Source organism: Erpetoichthys calabaricus, chromosome 6 (genome assembly GCF_900747795.2).
Source record: "Erpetoichthys calabaricus chromosome 6, fErpCal1.3, whole genome shotgun sequence".
Lineage (NCBI taxonomy): Eukaryota > Metazoa > Chordata > Cladistia > Polypteriformes > Polypteridae > Erpetoichthys > Erpetoichthys calabaricus.
Window position 1 is genome coordinate 95,454,575 of NC_041399.2, and position 19,219 is coordinate 95,473,793.

General features: G+C 38.1%; 1 protein-coding gene across 1 annotated transcript in view; it reads right to left on the reverse strand.

The window, feature by feature from the left end:
- LOC114653471 (cadherin-6-like) overlaps window positions 1-19,219 on the reverse strand; it is a 342,207-nt gene that overhangs the window by 3,073 nt on the left and 319,915 nt on the right. The window contains exons 8-11 of the mRNA XM_028803817.2: window positions 8,648-8,784; window positions 6,972-7,093; window positions 4,485-4,593; window positions 110-361 (exon numbers count right to left, since the gene is read on the reverse strand). Of these exons, the coding sequence (XP_028659650.1) occupies window positions 110-361; window positions 4,485-4,593; window positions 6,972-7,093; window positions 8,648-8,784 (620 nt within the window). The remainder of the gene's footprint in view (window positions 1-109; window positions 362-4,484; window positions 4,594-6,971; window positions 7,094-8,647; window positions 8,785-19,219) is intronic.

Below are 19,219 nucleotides of genomic sequence, written 5' to 3' on the forward strand. Positions count from 1 at the left end.
AGCTTTTCAATCAAGCAATACTAAATCAGTGATTTTAGCAGTTTATTAGGAGTAACATTTTAATCTAAATGCAGTGATCAAATATCTAAGTAAAAGAAACTTTACTTACTAAGAAGTATAATTATGCAGAGCAGAATGGCAATAAGTGCTCCTGTACTCAAACCAGCAGGAAGGATCAATGCTTCCACATTGCATGATTGCATGTTACCTCTGCTGTCACAGGCACACACTTGAATAGTTAATGTGCTTGTGCTGCTTTGGATAGGATAGTCACTGTCAGAGATAACAACTGGTAAAAAATAGGTTGCCATTTCCCGTCGGCTAAATCCACTTTTTCTTGTCAAAATGCTGGCTGTGTTATCTGTAAATATATCACATATCATTTAAAATTAAAAGACTTAAGCACATGAAAAACATAGAAACTAAAATAGTTTACTTCAAAGGAATTTTTCACAATAATTATGAATGTAAAATACTTAAATCCTATTTTATTCAATTATTTATGTTATTAACATACACAACAATTTTTCCAATGATTGAGATTCATAGGAGTTTAAAAATCACAAGAAATATGCATTTAATGCTTAATATTATAGGTCATACTAGCTTGATTCTCTTCAGGCCATATTTTGTCAACAGGAAAAATTTTAAAAAATATTTTAAAGTCTTAGCTGTATGTACAGAGAAAATGTGTATACATTTTGTTCTAAAGGTTTTTGACCACCGTATTAATAACAATAAAAAACTAAGGCAGTTTAATGCTCTTTAGAGATTATTTGTCTTGCTATTTCTTCATGTTTGGCCCTTATACTGGACAATATTCATTTAAGGCATGTAAAGTTTTTGGTGGTGAACTGAAACAGCTCCTATATATTGGTCTCTTTAACAGTTTACTGAAGCAACACAATTCTATGCCATTAACTTTGCCAACATCTTTTCTTTCATGCTTCCTATACTGTATATATACTGTGTATTTAAGGAATTCATGCTTCTATGCCAACTATTGATGGCTGCCTTAACCAATTGATATTCATGTCACATTCTCAATGTTCAGATTAACATGCAGCACTTCTCTATAACACTCTATAATAATAATAATCTATAATAATCTGTTCAACCTTGCAATTTTTTTGTAGTGCAAAATCACTTAATTTAGAAACTAAATAAATACATACATATTTACATACATACATTTTCAATAAAATTGCATATGTTTATTATGCTTTTTTGAAGATAAAGTGTTACTTTATTTAGGTTCTGGACCCACAGTAATAAACATTAACTAAAGAAAAAGTGGGCAGCTGGGAAGTTCAGCTTCACGATAATGAAACATTATGCAGGAAAAGCAAACATCTGCAAAGGAATGGTTGACCTACAGCAGTATTTAAAATTTTATAAAAAAAAACATTTTCAGAGCCACATCGGTAGGCAAGCAAATAGCAGTTCAAAGCTTGATAATAACTTAGATGTCAAACTGTACAGCTCCATGCTAACAATAGAGCCTGCCTTCCTCACCAGTTTGTCCAGGCGTGAGGCGTCTTTCTTCTTAATGCTGCCTCCCCAGCACACCACCACATAGAAGAGGGCGCTCGCCACAACCGTCTGATAGAACATCTGCAGCATCTTATTGCAGATGTTGAAGGACGCCAGCCTTCTAAGGAAGTATAACCGGCTCTGTCCTTTCTTACACAGAGCATCAGTATTGGCAGTCCAGTCTAATTTATCATCCAGCTGCACTCCCAGTTATTTATAGGTCTGCACCATCTGCACACAGTCACCTCTGATGATCACGGGGTCCATGAGGAGTCTGGGCCTCCTAAAATCCACCACCAGCTCCTTGGTTTTGCTGGTGTTCAGGTGTAGGTGGTTTGAGTCGCACCATTTAACAAACTCATTAATTAGGTCCCTATACTCCTCCTCCTGCCCACTCCTGATGCACCCCACGATAGCAGTGTCATCAGCAAACTTTTGCACGTGGCAGGACTCCAGAGTTGTATTGGAAGTCCGATGTATATAGGCTGAACAGGACCGGAGAAAGTACAGTCCCTTGTGGTGCTCCTGTGTTGCTGACCACAATGTCAGACGTGCAGTTCCCAAGACGCACATACTGAGGTCTGTCTGTAAGATAGTCCACGATCCATGCCACTAGGTATGAATCTACTCCCATCTCTGTCAGCTTTCAACCAAAACTTGTTAAAAACAGGCAAACATAGTCACAGATTTAGGAACCACCAGTTATGAGAAAGTGCTAAGTTGCAAGAGATTTCTGAGGAGGCAATAGCACAAAATTGGTGGTTTGAGCACATAACAACTACAGTATCTACATGCACAAGACTTAACTATGGTCAAATTCCCCACAAACTAAATAATTCTGATTTAATAAGCACCAGCAGTTATGTGGTCTTTTTTTCTTTAACACTCTTTACCAAACACTGCACTTCCTAATTTCTTGAAACATCAAATTGTAAAGTTTGTTTAAAAATCAAATTCTGTTAGTTCTCCATGCTTGAAACTATAGATTCTCTTTGTGTTTTAGATCTTTGTCCTACAAGCACTCATTTTTTCTTTTGATAATCTAAACACCCAGATTTTCTTTATAGCCAGCAGGATTTCTTTTCTTTCTCTTATTTAGGAATGAAATGTTATCCTCACTCAGAAACACAGGATTTTCTTTTTCATTTTCAAGCACTGGGGGCAGCATGGTGGTGCAGTGGTAGAGTTGCTGCCTCGCTGTTAGGAGACCTGGGTTCACTTCCCGGGTCCTCCCTGCGTGGAGTTTGCATGTTCTTCCCGTGTCTGCGTGGGTTTCCTCCCACAGTCCAAAGACATGCAGGTTAGGTGCATTGGCGATCCTAAATTGTCCTTGGTGTGTGTGCCCTGTGGTGGGCTGGCGCCCTGCCCAAGGTTTTTTTCCTGCCTTGCGCCCTGTGTTGGCTGGGATTGGCTCCAGCAGACCCCCGTGACCCTGTAGTTAGGATATAGCAGGTTGGATAATGGATGGATTTTCAAACACTACAGTACACATCACAACTTCTATAACACTTGATTTGTGTTTTTAATCCTCATATTTTCCTTTGATTTTTATTCCAGCTAAACTCTAGATTTTATTATTTATCTTAAAGAATAATATCCCATTTTATGATTATTTTTTTATCAGACTGTTACATTTTTGTTATGTCAACCACTTTACATAATAATTAATTTCCCTTAAGTGTAGTTTCTCTAATTTGTAAAATTCAGGCCTCTGAGCCACTTGGTATAAATTCTTTACATATTACACATATATTATTGGATATATGATCTAGCAACAACACTGTTGACAGTGCCTCTCCATGACATCCGGTGAAAACAAAATAAAGCAAACACAAACAGAAATGGATAAATCTGCTCTCAATATATAAAATTCTAAGCCTAAAAGTGCAACAATTTTGTGCAACGATTTTAAGTGACGTTTTTATGTCATTTTTTTGTCACGCTTTAAATCGGGCTTATTTTAAAACCTACATATATATGTTTGGTATCATTCGTTTCAGAATTAATAACTATAATGTGATGTTGTTAGATTTTCAGATTCTTATTCTATTTTAGATTATAAACTAAAAAAATATCAAGAACTCACGTCCCGCAAGACGAGACTTTGTGCCAAGAGATTTAACCATGCCTGGGGCCGGAAATAAAAGACAAAGAGTAGGACAGCTGCTGTACAGGCTTTTAAATGTTTGAAGTGCCATGCGAGATGCAGATCACGCGGCACCACAGCAGCAGCAAGCAAGCCAGCAGCTGATTGAGCAAAAAGGAACGAACAAAAAAAACTATTTGTTTCCCATTGTATCACCGTTTAAGAGGGGGTTTTGGAAGAGTGACTGCATCTCCCTCTTCACAATGCGAGCAGCAGAGATGCTCAGGCCACAGGGGTAGTCAAGCGAAGCGAGCAGGGGGGAACCCCCTAGTATAGTTTAAAATGAACACATAAGGCTTTATCAAAATATAATAGACCATATTCTATCTATCTATCTATCTATCTATCTATCTATCTATCTATCTATCTATCTATCTATCTATCTATCTATCTATCTATCTATCTATCTATCTATCTATCCCAAATAATGTCACACCCCAGGTGTCTGGTCCATTTTATACCAAATGTACATTTCCTATTTCAAACATTGTCATTTACAAGTTATGGGTTGGTGTATTTGATTTTACACAATATATGCTGTGAATGTATATTTTTAATCACAAATTCATATACTTTTATATAAATATACTTCAGAAATTAATTCTCATTTATTGTTGGTTTACCAGCTTCACCAACAATACACCAATATATTTTCATAATGAGGTACAATATCAACTTTCATAATTTGTTTATTTGCTATTAAAAATATATGTGATTTTAATGATAAAATGAACACTGAAATAAACTCTAAAATGTTAGGAGAACAAATTATAGCACAACAAACAGATGGATAAATAGGACATACCTTCATTGTCAGAGATTGTAAAGTTAGGATTTTCACTATTTAAACTAAAGAAGAATTTGTGTCCAATAAGAGGCTCATCTGTATCCACAGCACTTATAGTTTGTATCAGCTGGATATAAAACAGAAATAACATTCACAGATTATGTATGATGTACTGTTTACTAAGGAAAAATGCAGTGTAATGTCACAGTCAATCAGGTTTATTTTCAGTAACTTCTTAAATACTCAACACCATCCATGTATTTAAAGCGCGCGCAAAGAGATAGAAATATTAATGTGTAGAATATGGGCAGATTAAGTTAACGAAGAGATAGTATTTGAATGTGCTGTGGTCCACAGGCTAGCACAAATCTTTACACATCCATTCTCACTATCAACCTTTTGGTTCAATGTTATCACTTAAAACCTGGTTTGTAGTTTTATTACCACAGTCTGATGATTCCATAAATATGTACACATACTATGGTGTGCCATTCAAATAAAAAATACAGTGTTTATAGACTGACTAAAAACAGACTGAGGCTGAGGTTGACAAAATATGTTTTTAGTCTCATTTCTGTTGTAATAAAATAAAGAGGCAAGTATGTCTTAGTTGGTTTGATACAAAATCTTAATTTTACTACAGGGCCAAGCTGGCCTTTAATAGGCAGTATATATAATTTCTCGTTAAATTTCCTCATTCCAGTTTTTATTAGCATTTCAGTAACCTACAAGTTTAGCTTCAGTTTTCCAATTTCATTTTAATAAATAACAACTTCATAGCAAATTGTTAGGAATTCCCTCACTAGCAGGAGGCATGTGATGCATTAGCTCGATATCAAATCTGTCAACTCCATCAACCAGTTTAGCTGTTGTTCATTTTTGCTGAAATATTTATTGACATGGTGTAGAATCCTGTGAAACTTTTCTTCTGCCTCGGTGTACACACTGATTTGGCGTTACCTACTAATATGGCACATCTACAGTAAGTTAGAAATATAAAACTTGTCCATTTTTTAACACTTTGGATTAGACATCTGTTTTAAGCAGCTATTAACAATCTGCATTGTTATAAAATATATTATGCGCCTTTTAAGCATGATATAAAACAATGAAAAATGAAATGAACATATTTCAAGAGTGTTATTTTAATGCTAATTTATTTGTGTTAATAGCATAATTAAAAGACTGTTAAAAGCATGTGTATAATCAATTCCTAAACCAATGTGTGACAGTGGGTTTGTTTAGACATCTGTTTTACGCTGCAATCAACAGACTACATGTTATAAAAAATATTATATGGCTTTTTATCATGATATAAATCAATGAAAAATGAAATAAACACATTTCAAGAGTGTTATTATTTTAATTGTAATTTATTACTGTTAGTAGCATAGTTAATAAAATGTTATAATAAATTTCTAAACAAATGTGTGACTGTGAGTTTCGGAATCTTGCCAGGTAGATGAGTTGTCCCAGAATTGTTGTTTAAAGTAAAAAGATGTTAAGCTGTTGCAATGAAAACACGAAAACAAAACCATCACATTTGTTGTACAAAGGCAAGAGATATGTTTCTGCTGTGAAGTTAATCCTACCATCGTGAGAATATGTGTTCCTTTTGTTATTCAGTGTGCAACTTTAAGTCCTTGGCTTATTTACAGTGCCAAGGGAAAGTGTGGCTTTCAGATATAAAATCATTATTTCAGAATGCAAACCTTAAAAATTCTTTAAATATTTTCTTGTTTAAATCAAGAACTTTGACAAATGTAACTTCATTTTTTTCTGCCCAGTTTATACTACATACTATAACTCCATCTATTTGCCACTCTGCTTATCTGGATCAGGATCATATGTAATTTGTGTTAATACATAAAACGCTGCATTTCTTTGTAATGATGTCCATTCCACTTTGTTAACAGCACTTGACCTTCTGAGATATTTTTGTAGAGGCAGTCAACTTTAATTTAAATTATTCACAGCATACTTGGCATTAATCAGGACAAATGTTGCATAAGATTATTAGCTGCTGCTATCACTGTGTTCTTATAAACAAAATTGAGCACACTGAATCAAGCAAATACTGAACAAATGAACAGTTTATAATTTTTTTCCACTCTAAGAAAGAACTTATTCTGTTGCCGACTGCCAAAATAGTTTGAAATTCACTTAACTACTTAGCAAAACAAAAGTATTAGAAATCATGTTAAGAAATGACTGCATTCAGCGTTCATAATGTGATTGGATCCATTTTTTTAAGCAAGCAACTTTCACACATTTCTTGCCTAAATTGCCATAAGCTAAAATCAGTACTGAGCGTGGAATAAATCAATTAGTGCAGTATAAACTGTTGTTCCCCAACTTAAGTCAACCTGAGTCTTAAATTGCAATTGAAAGTTTATATGAATTCTACAGCTTTGTGATAAACTACAAAAAAAAACTGTTTAAATGTGTGTTACTCTGTCTTATAATTATCCATTAAAGATTAAGATTAATAAACAAAATAATTACCTGTCCAGCTTTTACATTTTCACATACAAACGTCTCATAAAACATGGCAAATTCAGGAGCATTGTCATTAACATCCAAAACTTTAATGAAAACTGGAACACGGCTCATCTGCTTTGGATTATCTAGGAGAAAAAGTAGAAAGTAGCCATAATTTAAAGTATTTAATCAAAAACTTGTACTCTAGGAATAACAAGCAATATTTTGGAATAGTAAATTACAATTTTATGGGAAAATATGTAAATTCAAAGCCACACTTTCATCAGAAAAATTCTATTAACTGCCTCCATACCAGAACTATTTCTTCCTTCAAAGCTAGAACATACATGGAGTGTACTAAATGCTGCATTCAGTAAATGTGTATGAAACATGTACCATATGTAGACTCATTAAAAGTGTATGAAACCTACTTATCGGTAAGTGACAGGCTTCTACAATCTGTGCAAAATATGATGTTAATTATAACTTTTGGCTATTTTGAAATACAGCCAGGACAAGACCTTAATTGTAAATTAACAACTCCTGCCTCTCTAGGAAATATGTTTTGTGAAGACCCTAGACTCAAAAGTAATCTTTTTTTATTGGTCAGGTAGTTTTGGATTCACAATTCAGTCCAGATCCTTTGATAGCATTTTTCAAGGTTAACACTAAATAGAATAACATTCTGTCATGGAAAATCTATAGCAATATTTTAAACCACATTACCCGCTTGTCGTCTTTTCTTACTCAGTCAGAAATGAAAAAGGATTGTATGTTCTGTACAAGAAATAGCCCAAAGGCATTTTAGAATTAGGTATGAATTCCTTAATGCTGTTTTAAGATAAAGAAGATAGGCCTTGAGCATTTTTTGATGTCTCATTATACTGTATGTGGGGAAGCAGTGAATACTCGGCTTTTTTGTCCATATAGCTGTCTGTGCAAAGGTGGGGGGAGGGGGAGGGCAGGGTCTGAAAGTGATTTGATTTCATATTGAACAGATTTTTGAAAATAGCACTGAATGCTTTTCTGTGTTTATGTGTCTAATTCATTCATAAATTGAATAAAATATTTTTTAAAAGTGCTCGGTGGTACATATACTGTTACCCTAATTCTGGAATTCATCCAAAGTAAAAAAGTCGAGTATAATTACCTGAGAGCAAACCTGAATAAACAACTGAATTGGGCTGCAAATATAGAAGCCATAACCAAGATACACTGGTAAATCTGAGGAGCACATTCCACACAAAGCTCATTTTATCACAGAGCTCCAGGAACCACTAATGAAGCTGTTTTTTAGAAGCTGTCATTATTCTCAAGTGTATTTGTAGCTTTTATGTCAACTGTGGAAATGCCGCAGATTCCCTTTGGGATCATAAAGTATGAAACTATCTATTTATTTTGTGCACACTGCAGTCATACATTGCATACACAACCAACATGAAATTCTAGAAAATATCAGAAGCATACACTCATTAAAAAACTTAATTGATACCTACAAGTTCAGTAAATACATTAAAACTAAACACACCACTAATCAACACTGAAAACATTGCAATTAGATAAGGATGAATTGGTCTTACTGAAATAATGTGCAGCTTTATATGTACTTGCTTTTAACACATTAACTAAAGTTGCAACTGAGGCATTTTTTCAAATATATTTCATATTGAACTTCACTTTTATCACCCCTTGAAACTTACTTATTTCAGTGGCAATGACTGTAATATTGTGCCAGGAAGATGCTTCACGATCAAGAGACTTCAACATTGAAATGGAGCCATTTCCAGAGTCTATATTGAAATTTCTATCTAGATCAGTATGTCTGTCTATAGAGTATCTGAAAAAATAAACAACAGTACATTTTTATATTATTGGTAAAGTTCTTGTGAAATACACAATATAGTGACATTTTTGAGTGTATGTGAGTCAAAATGATGTTAACATTTGAATGGTGGAAACAACTTATTCACATAACATACTTCATATGTGCAAGATGATTTACAGGAATGTCTCAACCTGTTCCCCATCATGTTCAACAAATGTGCCACATTGTCCACAAAAATTGTATATAAGTATATACATAGCAGTACCATTAGTGTTAACATAATTTTTACTCACCGTGTATTGTATTTAATACTGTATATCATGAACAGCATATAAATCTTCTGTACTTCACTAGTAATAATACTAATAAAATTAGACACTTCTTTTATCTTTCTTGTAATATAACAATGAAATGTTAAACAATGAAGTTTTTGTTGCTGTCACCATAATTCCCAATGAGCACTGTATCCAATTCTTTAGATGAAACATAGTGATGCTTAAATTCAAAATGTGAAATGGTTATACAGATCTTTCGTCCACAACTGAAATAATGTCACACTAAATAAATGTTTGATTTTATTCTCCACATCTCAAAGCTAATTCTTCCATATTCCACATCTTTTTCCATATTTTTTATGTTAAAATAACACTCTCCTTCCCACTTAATCTATTTCAGGTTCTGGAAGGGGAGGCACAGGTCCTTTTGTTGGGAAAGTCAATGCATGAGGTGTTTATTCAAAAAGTGGGTAAAAGAAACATTATTATTGCAAAAAGACTGAATGCAATACATTAGGCTTGTGCTTATATTTCTCGAGTTGGCCATTGATAAACACGTAAGCTGCATGAATAGCCTGGCTTTTTCTCGGGGAGTAGCAGGGAAGGATAAGGGTGAAGCACAGTCATTAATTTCATCTGTATTGTTTCCCTTAGAGTGGAAGAGGGCTATTCAGGCGAACTCTGACGGCACTTCCACCCTGCAGGGCACGGCTCCAGCCCATGTTGCTATATGACCAGGGAAGACACCAGAAGCCGACATTCTATCTAGTCCATGATCCAATGGAAGACAGATTTCTTTAGCCAAGGGCATTATTAAAAACCCAAGCAGTCAACATTGTAGTGGTGACATTCTGCACCAGTTTTTTTTTTTTTTTGTTGTTTTTTTTTCTTTTGCTACTTTTCATCATTAATCTGAGTTTGCTCAATTTACACCTCAATACCTTGACACTCTTTCTAGTTTTGTTATTACACCATATTATACGTGTAATTACCATACAATGTGCAAGGTTCTTAACTATACTTTAGATTAGGTAGACTTTATCATCCCAGAGGAAGCCATTAACTAATTGATGAGGTGCTACATTCAATTGTCATATGGAGTGGGCGTACATACAAAAACAAAAAAAAAAATTTAACAGAAAAAAAATTACCAAGATACAAAAGACAATTTGTAGCAGTGTCCAGTTTCCTAACATAATCTAAGCAATTTGTAAACTTTTTCAAAACCTGGCAGGATCTAATCAATAACATTTTAGAATAAGCATTTAAATTAAGGAAGCAGATTCTCTCCCCTCTTTTTTCTTTCGGTATTTGTCTTTATTCATTTATTAATTTATCTATTTACTTATTTTTACTAGCTTTAAGTTTTACTCTGCTGGCCTATGTCTCTTTCTCAGGGGTAGGGGTTCATTTGTTTCAAACCTATTTTTGTAAAACTTGACTTATTTGTATGGAATGTTATTTGATCCCCTCCTTTAACTGCCACCTTATCGTGGTGGAGGGGTTTGCGTGTCCCAATGATCCTAGGAGCTCTGTTGTCCGGGGCTTTATGCCCCTGGTAGGGCCACCCAAGGCAAACTGGTCCTAGGTGAGGGATGAGACAAAGAGCGGTTCAAACCTTCTATGATGAATGAAAACTTTGGACACCGTTTTCCCTTGCCCGGACGCGGGTCACCGGGGCCCCACTCTGGAGCCAGGCCTGGAGGTGGGGCTCGATGGCGAGCGCCTGGTGGCCGGGCCTGCACCCATGGGGCTCGGCCGGGCACAGCCCGAAGAGGCAACGTGGGTCCCCCTTCCCATGGGCTCACCACCTATGGGAGGGGCCAAGGAGGTCGGGTGCAGTGTGAGTTGGGTGGTGGCCGAAGGCGGGGACCTTGGCGGTCCGATCCTCGGCTACAGAAGCTGGCTCTTGGGACGTGGAATGTCACCTCTCTGAAGGGGAAGGAGCCTGAGCTAGTGTGCGAAGTTGAGAGGTTCCGGCTAGATATAGTCGGACTCACCTCGACACACAGCTTGGACTCTGGAACCAATCTCCTTGAGAGGGGCTGGACTCTGTACCACTCTGGAGTTGCCCCCGGTGAGAGGCGCCGAGCGGGTGTGGGTATACTTATTGCCCCCCGACTTGGAGCCTGTACATTGGGGTTTACCCCGGTGGACGAGAGGGTAGCCTCCCTTCACCTTCGGGTGGGGGGACGGGTCCTAACTGTTGTTTGTGCGTATGCACCGAACAGCAGTTCGGAGTACCCACCCTTTTTGGAGTCCCTGGAGGGGGTGCTAGAGGGCATACCTTCTGGGGACTCCCTCGTTCTGCTGGGAGACTTCAATGCTCACGTGGGCAATGACAGTGAGACCTGGAAGGGTGTGATTGGGAGGAATGGCCCCCCCGATCTGAACCCGAGCGGTGTTTTGTTATTGGACTTCTGTGCTCGTCACGGATTGTCCATAATGAACACCATGTTCAAGCATAGGGGTGTTCATATGTGCACTTGGCACCAGGACACCCTAGGCCTGAGTTCGATGATCGACTTTGTGGTCGTGTCGTCTGACTTGCGGCCACATGTCTTGGACACTCGGGTGAAAAGAGGGGCGGAGCTGTCAACTGATCACCACCTGGTGGTGAGTTGGCTTCGATGGTGGGGGAGGATGCCGGTCAGGCGTGGTAGGCCCAAACGTGTTGTGAGGGTCTGCTGGGAACGTCTGGCAGAGCCCCCTGTCAGAAGTAGCTTCAACTCCCACCTCCGGCAGAACTTCGACCATGTCCCGAGGGAGGTGGGGGACATCGAGTCCGAATGGGCCATGTTCCGTGCCTCTATTGTTGAGGCGGCTGACCGGAGCTGTGGCCGTAAGGTGGTCGGTGCCTGTCGTGGCGGCAATCCCCGAACCCGTTGGTGGACACCGGTGGTGAAGGATGCCGTCAAGCTGAAGAAGGAGTCCTACGGGACCCTTTTGTCCTGTGGGACCCTGGAGGCAGCTGATAGGTACCGGCAGGCCAAGCGGAATGCGGCTTTGGTGGTTGCTGAGGCAAAAACTCGGGCGTGGGAGGAGTTTGGGGAGGCCATGGAGAACGACTTTCGGACGGCTTCGAGGAGATTCTGGTCCACCATCCGGCGTCTCAGGAAGGGGAAGCAGTGCAGTGTCAACACTGTATATGGTGGGGATGGTGCGCTGCTGACCTCGACTCGGGACGTTGTGGGTCGGTGGGGGGAGTACTTCGAAGACCTCCTCAATCCCATTAACATGCCTTCCAATGAGGAAGCAGAGCCTGGGGACTCAGAGGTGGGCTCCCCCATCTCTGGGACTGAGGTCACCGAGGTGGTCAAAAAACTCCTTGGTGGCAGGGCCCCGGGGGTGGATGAGATATGCCCGGAGTTCCTCAAGGCTCTGGATGTTGTAGGACTGTCTTGGTTGACACGCCTCTGCAACATCGCATGGACATCAGGGACAGTGCCTCTGGATTGGCAGACTGGGGTGGTGGTCCCCCTCTTTAAGAAGGGGGACCGGAGGGTGTGTTCCAACTACAGAGGGATCACACTCCTCAGCCTCCCTGGAAAAGTCTATTCAGGACACGTTGGAGGGACTATGTCTCTCGACTGGCCTGGGAACGCCTTGGGATTCTCCCGGAAGAGCTAGAAGAAGTGGCCGGGGAGAGGGAAGTCTGGGCATCTCTGCTCAAGCTGCTGCCCCCGCGACCCGACCTCGGATAAGCGGGAGACAATGGATGGATGGATGGATGTTATTTGATTTTAATGAAATCAATAAAATCAAAATAATAGTAATAATAATAATCCTAGCAATTTACTCTCCTCATAATGAAATAAAGGCACCTAAGTGAAAATGAAGTTGCTTTTGTTAATCGTAAGCAGTGACATTCCATTAATACACATGTTATCTGCAATGTCATTGTAAGTTTTGAGACACGTTCACATATGCACAGTTACAAGACGATTGTGGATCGTAAAGGTAAGTTGTGTGGAAATGTGTGTACGCCAGATTTTATAAATCATATTTTTTCCGATGCACATGTATTTTCATGCTCAAATCCAAGCAAAGTTTTATAAATGAAACCCCTGGTGTGGAATTTTCCATTTATGAAATCTTTTTTTTTTTTCCAGGTGTTGCACAACACTTTGGAACTGCCATGCAGGTGTTATCATTTCACACACCCCACACAACATACTGAAACTGTCACGCCGTATCTGTCCTGCATTTGAAATCATTAATCAAGTGGTGGTGCTTTGGGGTTGCTCGTTGTTTGTACAGGGGATCCCAACCCCAGTCATTGATTGTATGTCCTTGCTTTGTGGTGCTTCGCAGGGGATACCAACCAACCAAGAGATCTTCGATCATGCTGGTTGTAGCTTAGTGGTGCTCAGTGCTTCATAGGGGACCAGACCCAGACTCAGAATGAATAAACCCATTTGTTCTTATCCATTCAGCAGTAAATAAAATTTAGAGGCAGCATATGTGGTCTTATGTCAGTGCTCTAAAGGTTTTCGATTTTGGAATTTTGGATTAGAGATACTCAACCTGTTTAAGTTAAAAAAAGGCAAAACAAAAACCATCTGACATATGCCTATTAGGTACCTGACCCTATACTTCATATGATTTAATAAACACAAGTAATGACAGAATATGATTCCAACGTATAGTACAATATACATGTATTACCACCACCCACAAATTTTCTGTATAAGATGACTTTTAAAGACTTTTGACTAAGCTTAAATGGATTTTGTGAAAAATAACTTTGGGATAATCATTTTCATAACATGTTGATATGACCATACAGTTCAAATGACATGTACAACAGATTACCCCATTAGGATGCACACATCTTTAATTTCCTTGTGAATCAAGGAAATATTGCAAGTAAAACATTGGAGTTGTCTTATAAATATTCACACTTTGTGACAAGAAGCACATGAAACCTCAAACAAAACACTACACTTACCCATCAAGGTAAATTGATGTTATCTGAAGTTATGTGTTTAAGAGAATTCAGATTCAATTTATCTACTAAAAGGTATAATTTTTTGTTTTTATTTTCTTGAAATACTTTTTTTATAAGTTAATTTGTAGTTAAATTGTTTACCTGTTTTAAAGGAATATTCCACCCAAAGGTTGTCATTTTTAACTGTTACATACCTTGTGTTGACTGTACTAATGGTTTAGGCTACATTCACATTACAAGCTTAATTTCTCAATTCCAAATTTTTGCTCAGATCTAATTTGCCTGTCTTGATGGTTCATATTCATAAGTACAAGTGACCTGTACCTAATTGTTATGTGAACACATCTGTTCTCCAAAACGTCAGCAAGCACACAGTGATACTTTTGTGCATGAGTACTCTGTAGAAACTTCATTTTTCTGAGACATCTTGTAGTATTAAAACTAACAAAATGAACAAACTAGTAGCTAGTATATGCATTGCATTTTACTCTTGAGGATGCCAAACAGTTTGTCAGCTGTACATGATTAAGTCGAGAAGGCAAAAAAAAAGTCCACATGGCTAGTTTTTGCCTTTTTTCACGGCTATTGCTGGCACTGCTACACTAAGATGTGTGGGAATGAGAAAGGAGCCAGCAATGGTAGGACTGTGACTGTTGTCACAGCTATAGCTCTCCTTCATTGTTATTTTACCGGGCTGCCAGTGCGGGCTAATGATGATGACAGTGCTCAGCCCATTTCTGTAGATAAAAAATACATAAATTCTGATCTAGCTGTTCTCATTCACATCGCATGGCCACGAATCAGGTTCTTTTCCGATCCAGGAGCACATATAAAAATGACTCAAATCTGATTTGAAAAGATTAGACTTTCTATGTCCACACAGCTCTGGGATCATCAGATTTGTGTCACGTTCAGGTAAAAATTTGGATTTGAGTCACTTCAGACTGCTAATGTGAAAGTATCCTTTAAAAATGTTTCACCCTTGAACATGGCCATTGCTGCAAGCAACACAGGGTAAGCAACAGATAAAAAAAATAACATTTTTGGATGGAACATTCATTAAAATTGATATGCATTTTATAAAGTTCCCCACTAACTTAAAAAAGTAATCAAATTAAAAAAACATAACAAGTGTGTAATTTAAATTTAAGTATGCACAAGTGGCTTAAAGTTTGAGGTTCAAGGTTGTGACTGCAAGATTAGCAGCACTAACTAGTGCAATGCTGGACTATAATTTCAGAGTTTTGATTTTGTTTTTTTAACACAATACTATTTATCATGCAAGAAACTGAATGCCTACAGATTTATACATGAAAATATTGTTTCCATTAATTGCTTCTACTCATTACTCCTAATTATTGCAATTTTTCATGACATTTTTTTGATTGCCCAATGTCAACCTGATCACTAGAGATTCTGAAAATAATTTCAATAGCTCTTGTAGTACTGAAAAGAGCCCTTAAAAATACAAAACTATGAACAGCAAGGTGAAAAAAGAAAAGATAAATAACAAGACCAGCACATTCCTAGGGCCAAGAGCACTACCATACCATTGTCAAACTGGATGGCTTTAAAAAGAAGTTTTACACCGAAATTTGAGCCATATCAATAAATGACATAAAATATTTTCTTTACTATAATTATACACTGATATGTAGATATTTACTTTTTACTTTCTTTGCTACCATTAGAAAGTCAGTTGAATGCAATTTGATAAAGTGAAGCTCATAAAACTAAATGTTTAATACACATATATAACTTAAGAACAACAGTAGTCATCATTTCCCAACAGCACATAAACACCAAATTAACTATGTCACACTCATGTATGCATCTCACAGCTTATGCATTAGTACTTTTATGAAATTTGGTAGTCATGAAGTTCATTGACCTAAACAAGATAAAACAACAGTGAACAGACAGTATGTGGGGTATGATAGATCAGAAATAACTTAATCCACAATGGGGAGGTGGCAACTACCAAACTTGATGGAAAAGGTCAAAACACATTCGATAATGGACCTGTAAAACATGGTCATTGCTTCCTATGACATTCCAAGTTAGTTTAACCGTCTTAGGCAGAGCAGCCTCTTGTAAGGCTTCTTAACCATAACAGATGTGTTGACCTTCCATTTGTATAGCTGGAAATGATGATTAGAACCACATGTGTGGTGTCATTAGCAAAACTGACTTTATTTAGAGAATTTACTTGTGAAATACAGCCATTCATATACAACAAATAAAGGCATGGTGATGCTACACAAACCTACAGTATGAGGTAATTTAGCTTCACCTCCTTCCTGTCTGAAAAAAACATCCAATATCCAGTAAAATAATCATTGATTGTTACATGGCTATGAGTTTTTCAAAACACTTGAATGGGCGTTAAAGGCAGAGCTGTACCTAATAAGGAGAATCTGGTGGTACATGCTGAGTTTTATAAATGTCGGTGAATGTCATAAAGGTTCATGGACATTACACCTACCATAGACTTATTTGCACGGTAGGCAAACTGAAAGTATTTCAAGTACATGTTAGACATACTACAAATACTAGAATCATACTGAGGCATAACAGCAAGGCATGTCTTTTAAGCAACATTAAATTAATAATAAACTATAAGCCACCAAAATAAAATAATTAAATTTTAATCTGTTAGACACTGGAGATGCTAAAGTTTAACTGTTCTGTACTTAGTCACTACCTGGCTGTGGTCCATGTTCTACTGCTACCTCTTCAAGTCTTCACATGTAAGAAAGACTTACTCACATTGATGCACTCACTGTTTGTAGGTTTGCCCACAAGTTACTGTCTGAGCTTTCACTTCACTACCTGTTATTACATGACTCAGTATATTGTGTTTTTTAGAATGATTTTATGTATGTCTTTCTAACTGAAGCTCTGGATATTTTTAATCCCTAAAGCTTTCCAATCATTTTTTTGTAATGTCATTCTCCTGTTAGTCACTCTTAAATTTTTAATAAAAAGTTTAATAAATATGATGTTATATAAACACAACAAGTGCCACAAGTATACTCGTTTCCTCTTACATTTCAAGTATATTTTTCTAGTGCCATTTGAAACTGACTGTACCCACAGGCTGACAGTGAGGGTAGGCAGTTAAAAATTGGATTTTAAAACAAGAGGTTTCTGACTTAGTCTTCATCACTGACTCACTATGTGACCCTTAGCAAGTCACTTCACAAACCACTCTGCTCCAAATATATACAGTATATATATGAACTGCTATAATGTAGCTCTGTACCGGAAAAGTCACTCTGGAGAAAAAATGCTGTATAAAATAAAGCTTGTTTCAGTGTATGTATGTTTCTGACCAACTCCACACAATATTCTGACAAGAAACTTAAAAAAGGCAAACAATTAAAACCAGAAATGTCCTTGGCTACTAAAAAACTGCACTCACTCACTCAGAGTATATAATATAGATCCAAAACTGGATACTTTCCAAGTCCTATCCACTACTTGATATCGTTAATCAGTAAATTTACAAAACCTATGTATTTAGTTCATGTATCTTGACAACAAGCAATCCTAGATGGGGCACTGCTAACCCACACACCTACCCACATCTACCTCACATATACAACCACACGCACATATGTATACTAGGCCAATTTAAAGACTCCTTTTAACCTAACCTATGCATTGTTGAAATGTGGGAGGAAAAGAAGACTACCCACAGAAAAACCTCACAGAACAACTATTACTTATTGCACTGTGACTTCCCTTTGAAGTGGCTGGGAATAAAAACAGTACATATTCTGTAAAATGGAAACATAATTGGACAAAGTCTGGTGGCAAAAAAAACATTTATAGGCAATCAGCCTGTTACAAAAGATGCAATAATGCATGGGATAAGGAAATAAAGAGAAAAAAATATAGAATACAAACAATGAATGATAATAAATTTTGGGACAGCAGCCTTGGGGTGGGCAAGAAAGCAATTGGTGCATCACTGAACTTAAATGACAATAGATATATTTATGAAAAAAAGACTAGAAAAAATAATTATTCAGTAAAACTGAATGAAAGCAAGAGAAGACTGGATGATGACAAAGGAGGAATTTTAGTTCTGAACAGTATTGACAGAACCACAGTGTGATAACATATTTAACAATAACACTGAGAAAAAAGCTCAAAGGTAAAGAGATTAGAAAATGTGAAATATGGTGTAGTTGTGTGTTATTGGATGTGAAAGGGACCCAAATATTAGGGTTTGGTTCAAGTAGTGGAAATTAGCCCAAAAAATTAAGCATCAATGTCAGTGTTGTTACGTATAAACTTGAAGGAGGGAGCACATATGTGCTGCTGAACATATTGGTTAGAGAATGGAGAAAGTCACATGATCCATGACACCTTGACAGTGGAAGGACCAGGGGAGAGAGTTTATTCAGGGCATTACCGCCCCCTGGGTTGCAGTGGTGCCTCGGAATCCCATAGGGCTCCATGGGAGTTGGAGTTTGGTGTAGCCCTGTTGGGTTCCCAGTGTGCTGCCAGTGGTTGCTGCTGGAACTGCTGAGCCCTTTGTTGCAGCACTTCCAACACACCGGGAAGTGCTGCCGGAAGAAGGTCATTGAGCACCTGGAGCACTTCTGGGTGCCTTATAAAAGGAGCCAGAGTTGGGAGGAGGTGGACAAAGCTTGCTGGAGGAGGAGTGGAGGTGAAGAGAGAGAAGAAAAAGAAAGAAGAGTATTTGTGCTGTGTGGAGGACAGCCAGAGCCCTTACCCAGTCGGGATAACCTGAGTATGGAAGGACCAGGGAGAGAGTATTTTCAAGACTGTTTCTCCCACAGACTGACAGAGGGCAACCCCCTTGGCTTACAGTGGGGCCACGGGTATGAGCATTGAACCTCAACTCTTCTGGGACCTGTGGCCACCTCCAGGGGGCGCCTGGACTTTTACAGGGCCCTATTTGGCAGCATTTCCTCCACATCCGGAAGTGCTGCCGGAAGAAACTTGTTGGGCACCTGGACTCCTTCTGGATGCTCTATAAAAGGAGCCAGTCACCACCACTCAATGGCCTGAGTCAGGAGGACATGGATGAAGCTCTTGAGGAGGAGTGGAAGCGGAAGGACAGGTGGCAAATGGACTGTGACATGGGCTTATGCTGGAGTGTGTTTAAATAAATAAACCATGTGCTGTGTGGCAAAGTCATGTCCTGCCTGTCTGTGTTAGGGATAGGGCATCACAGCTGTCTTTT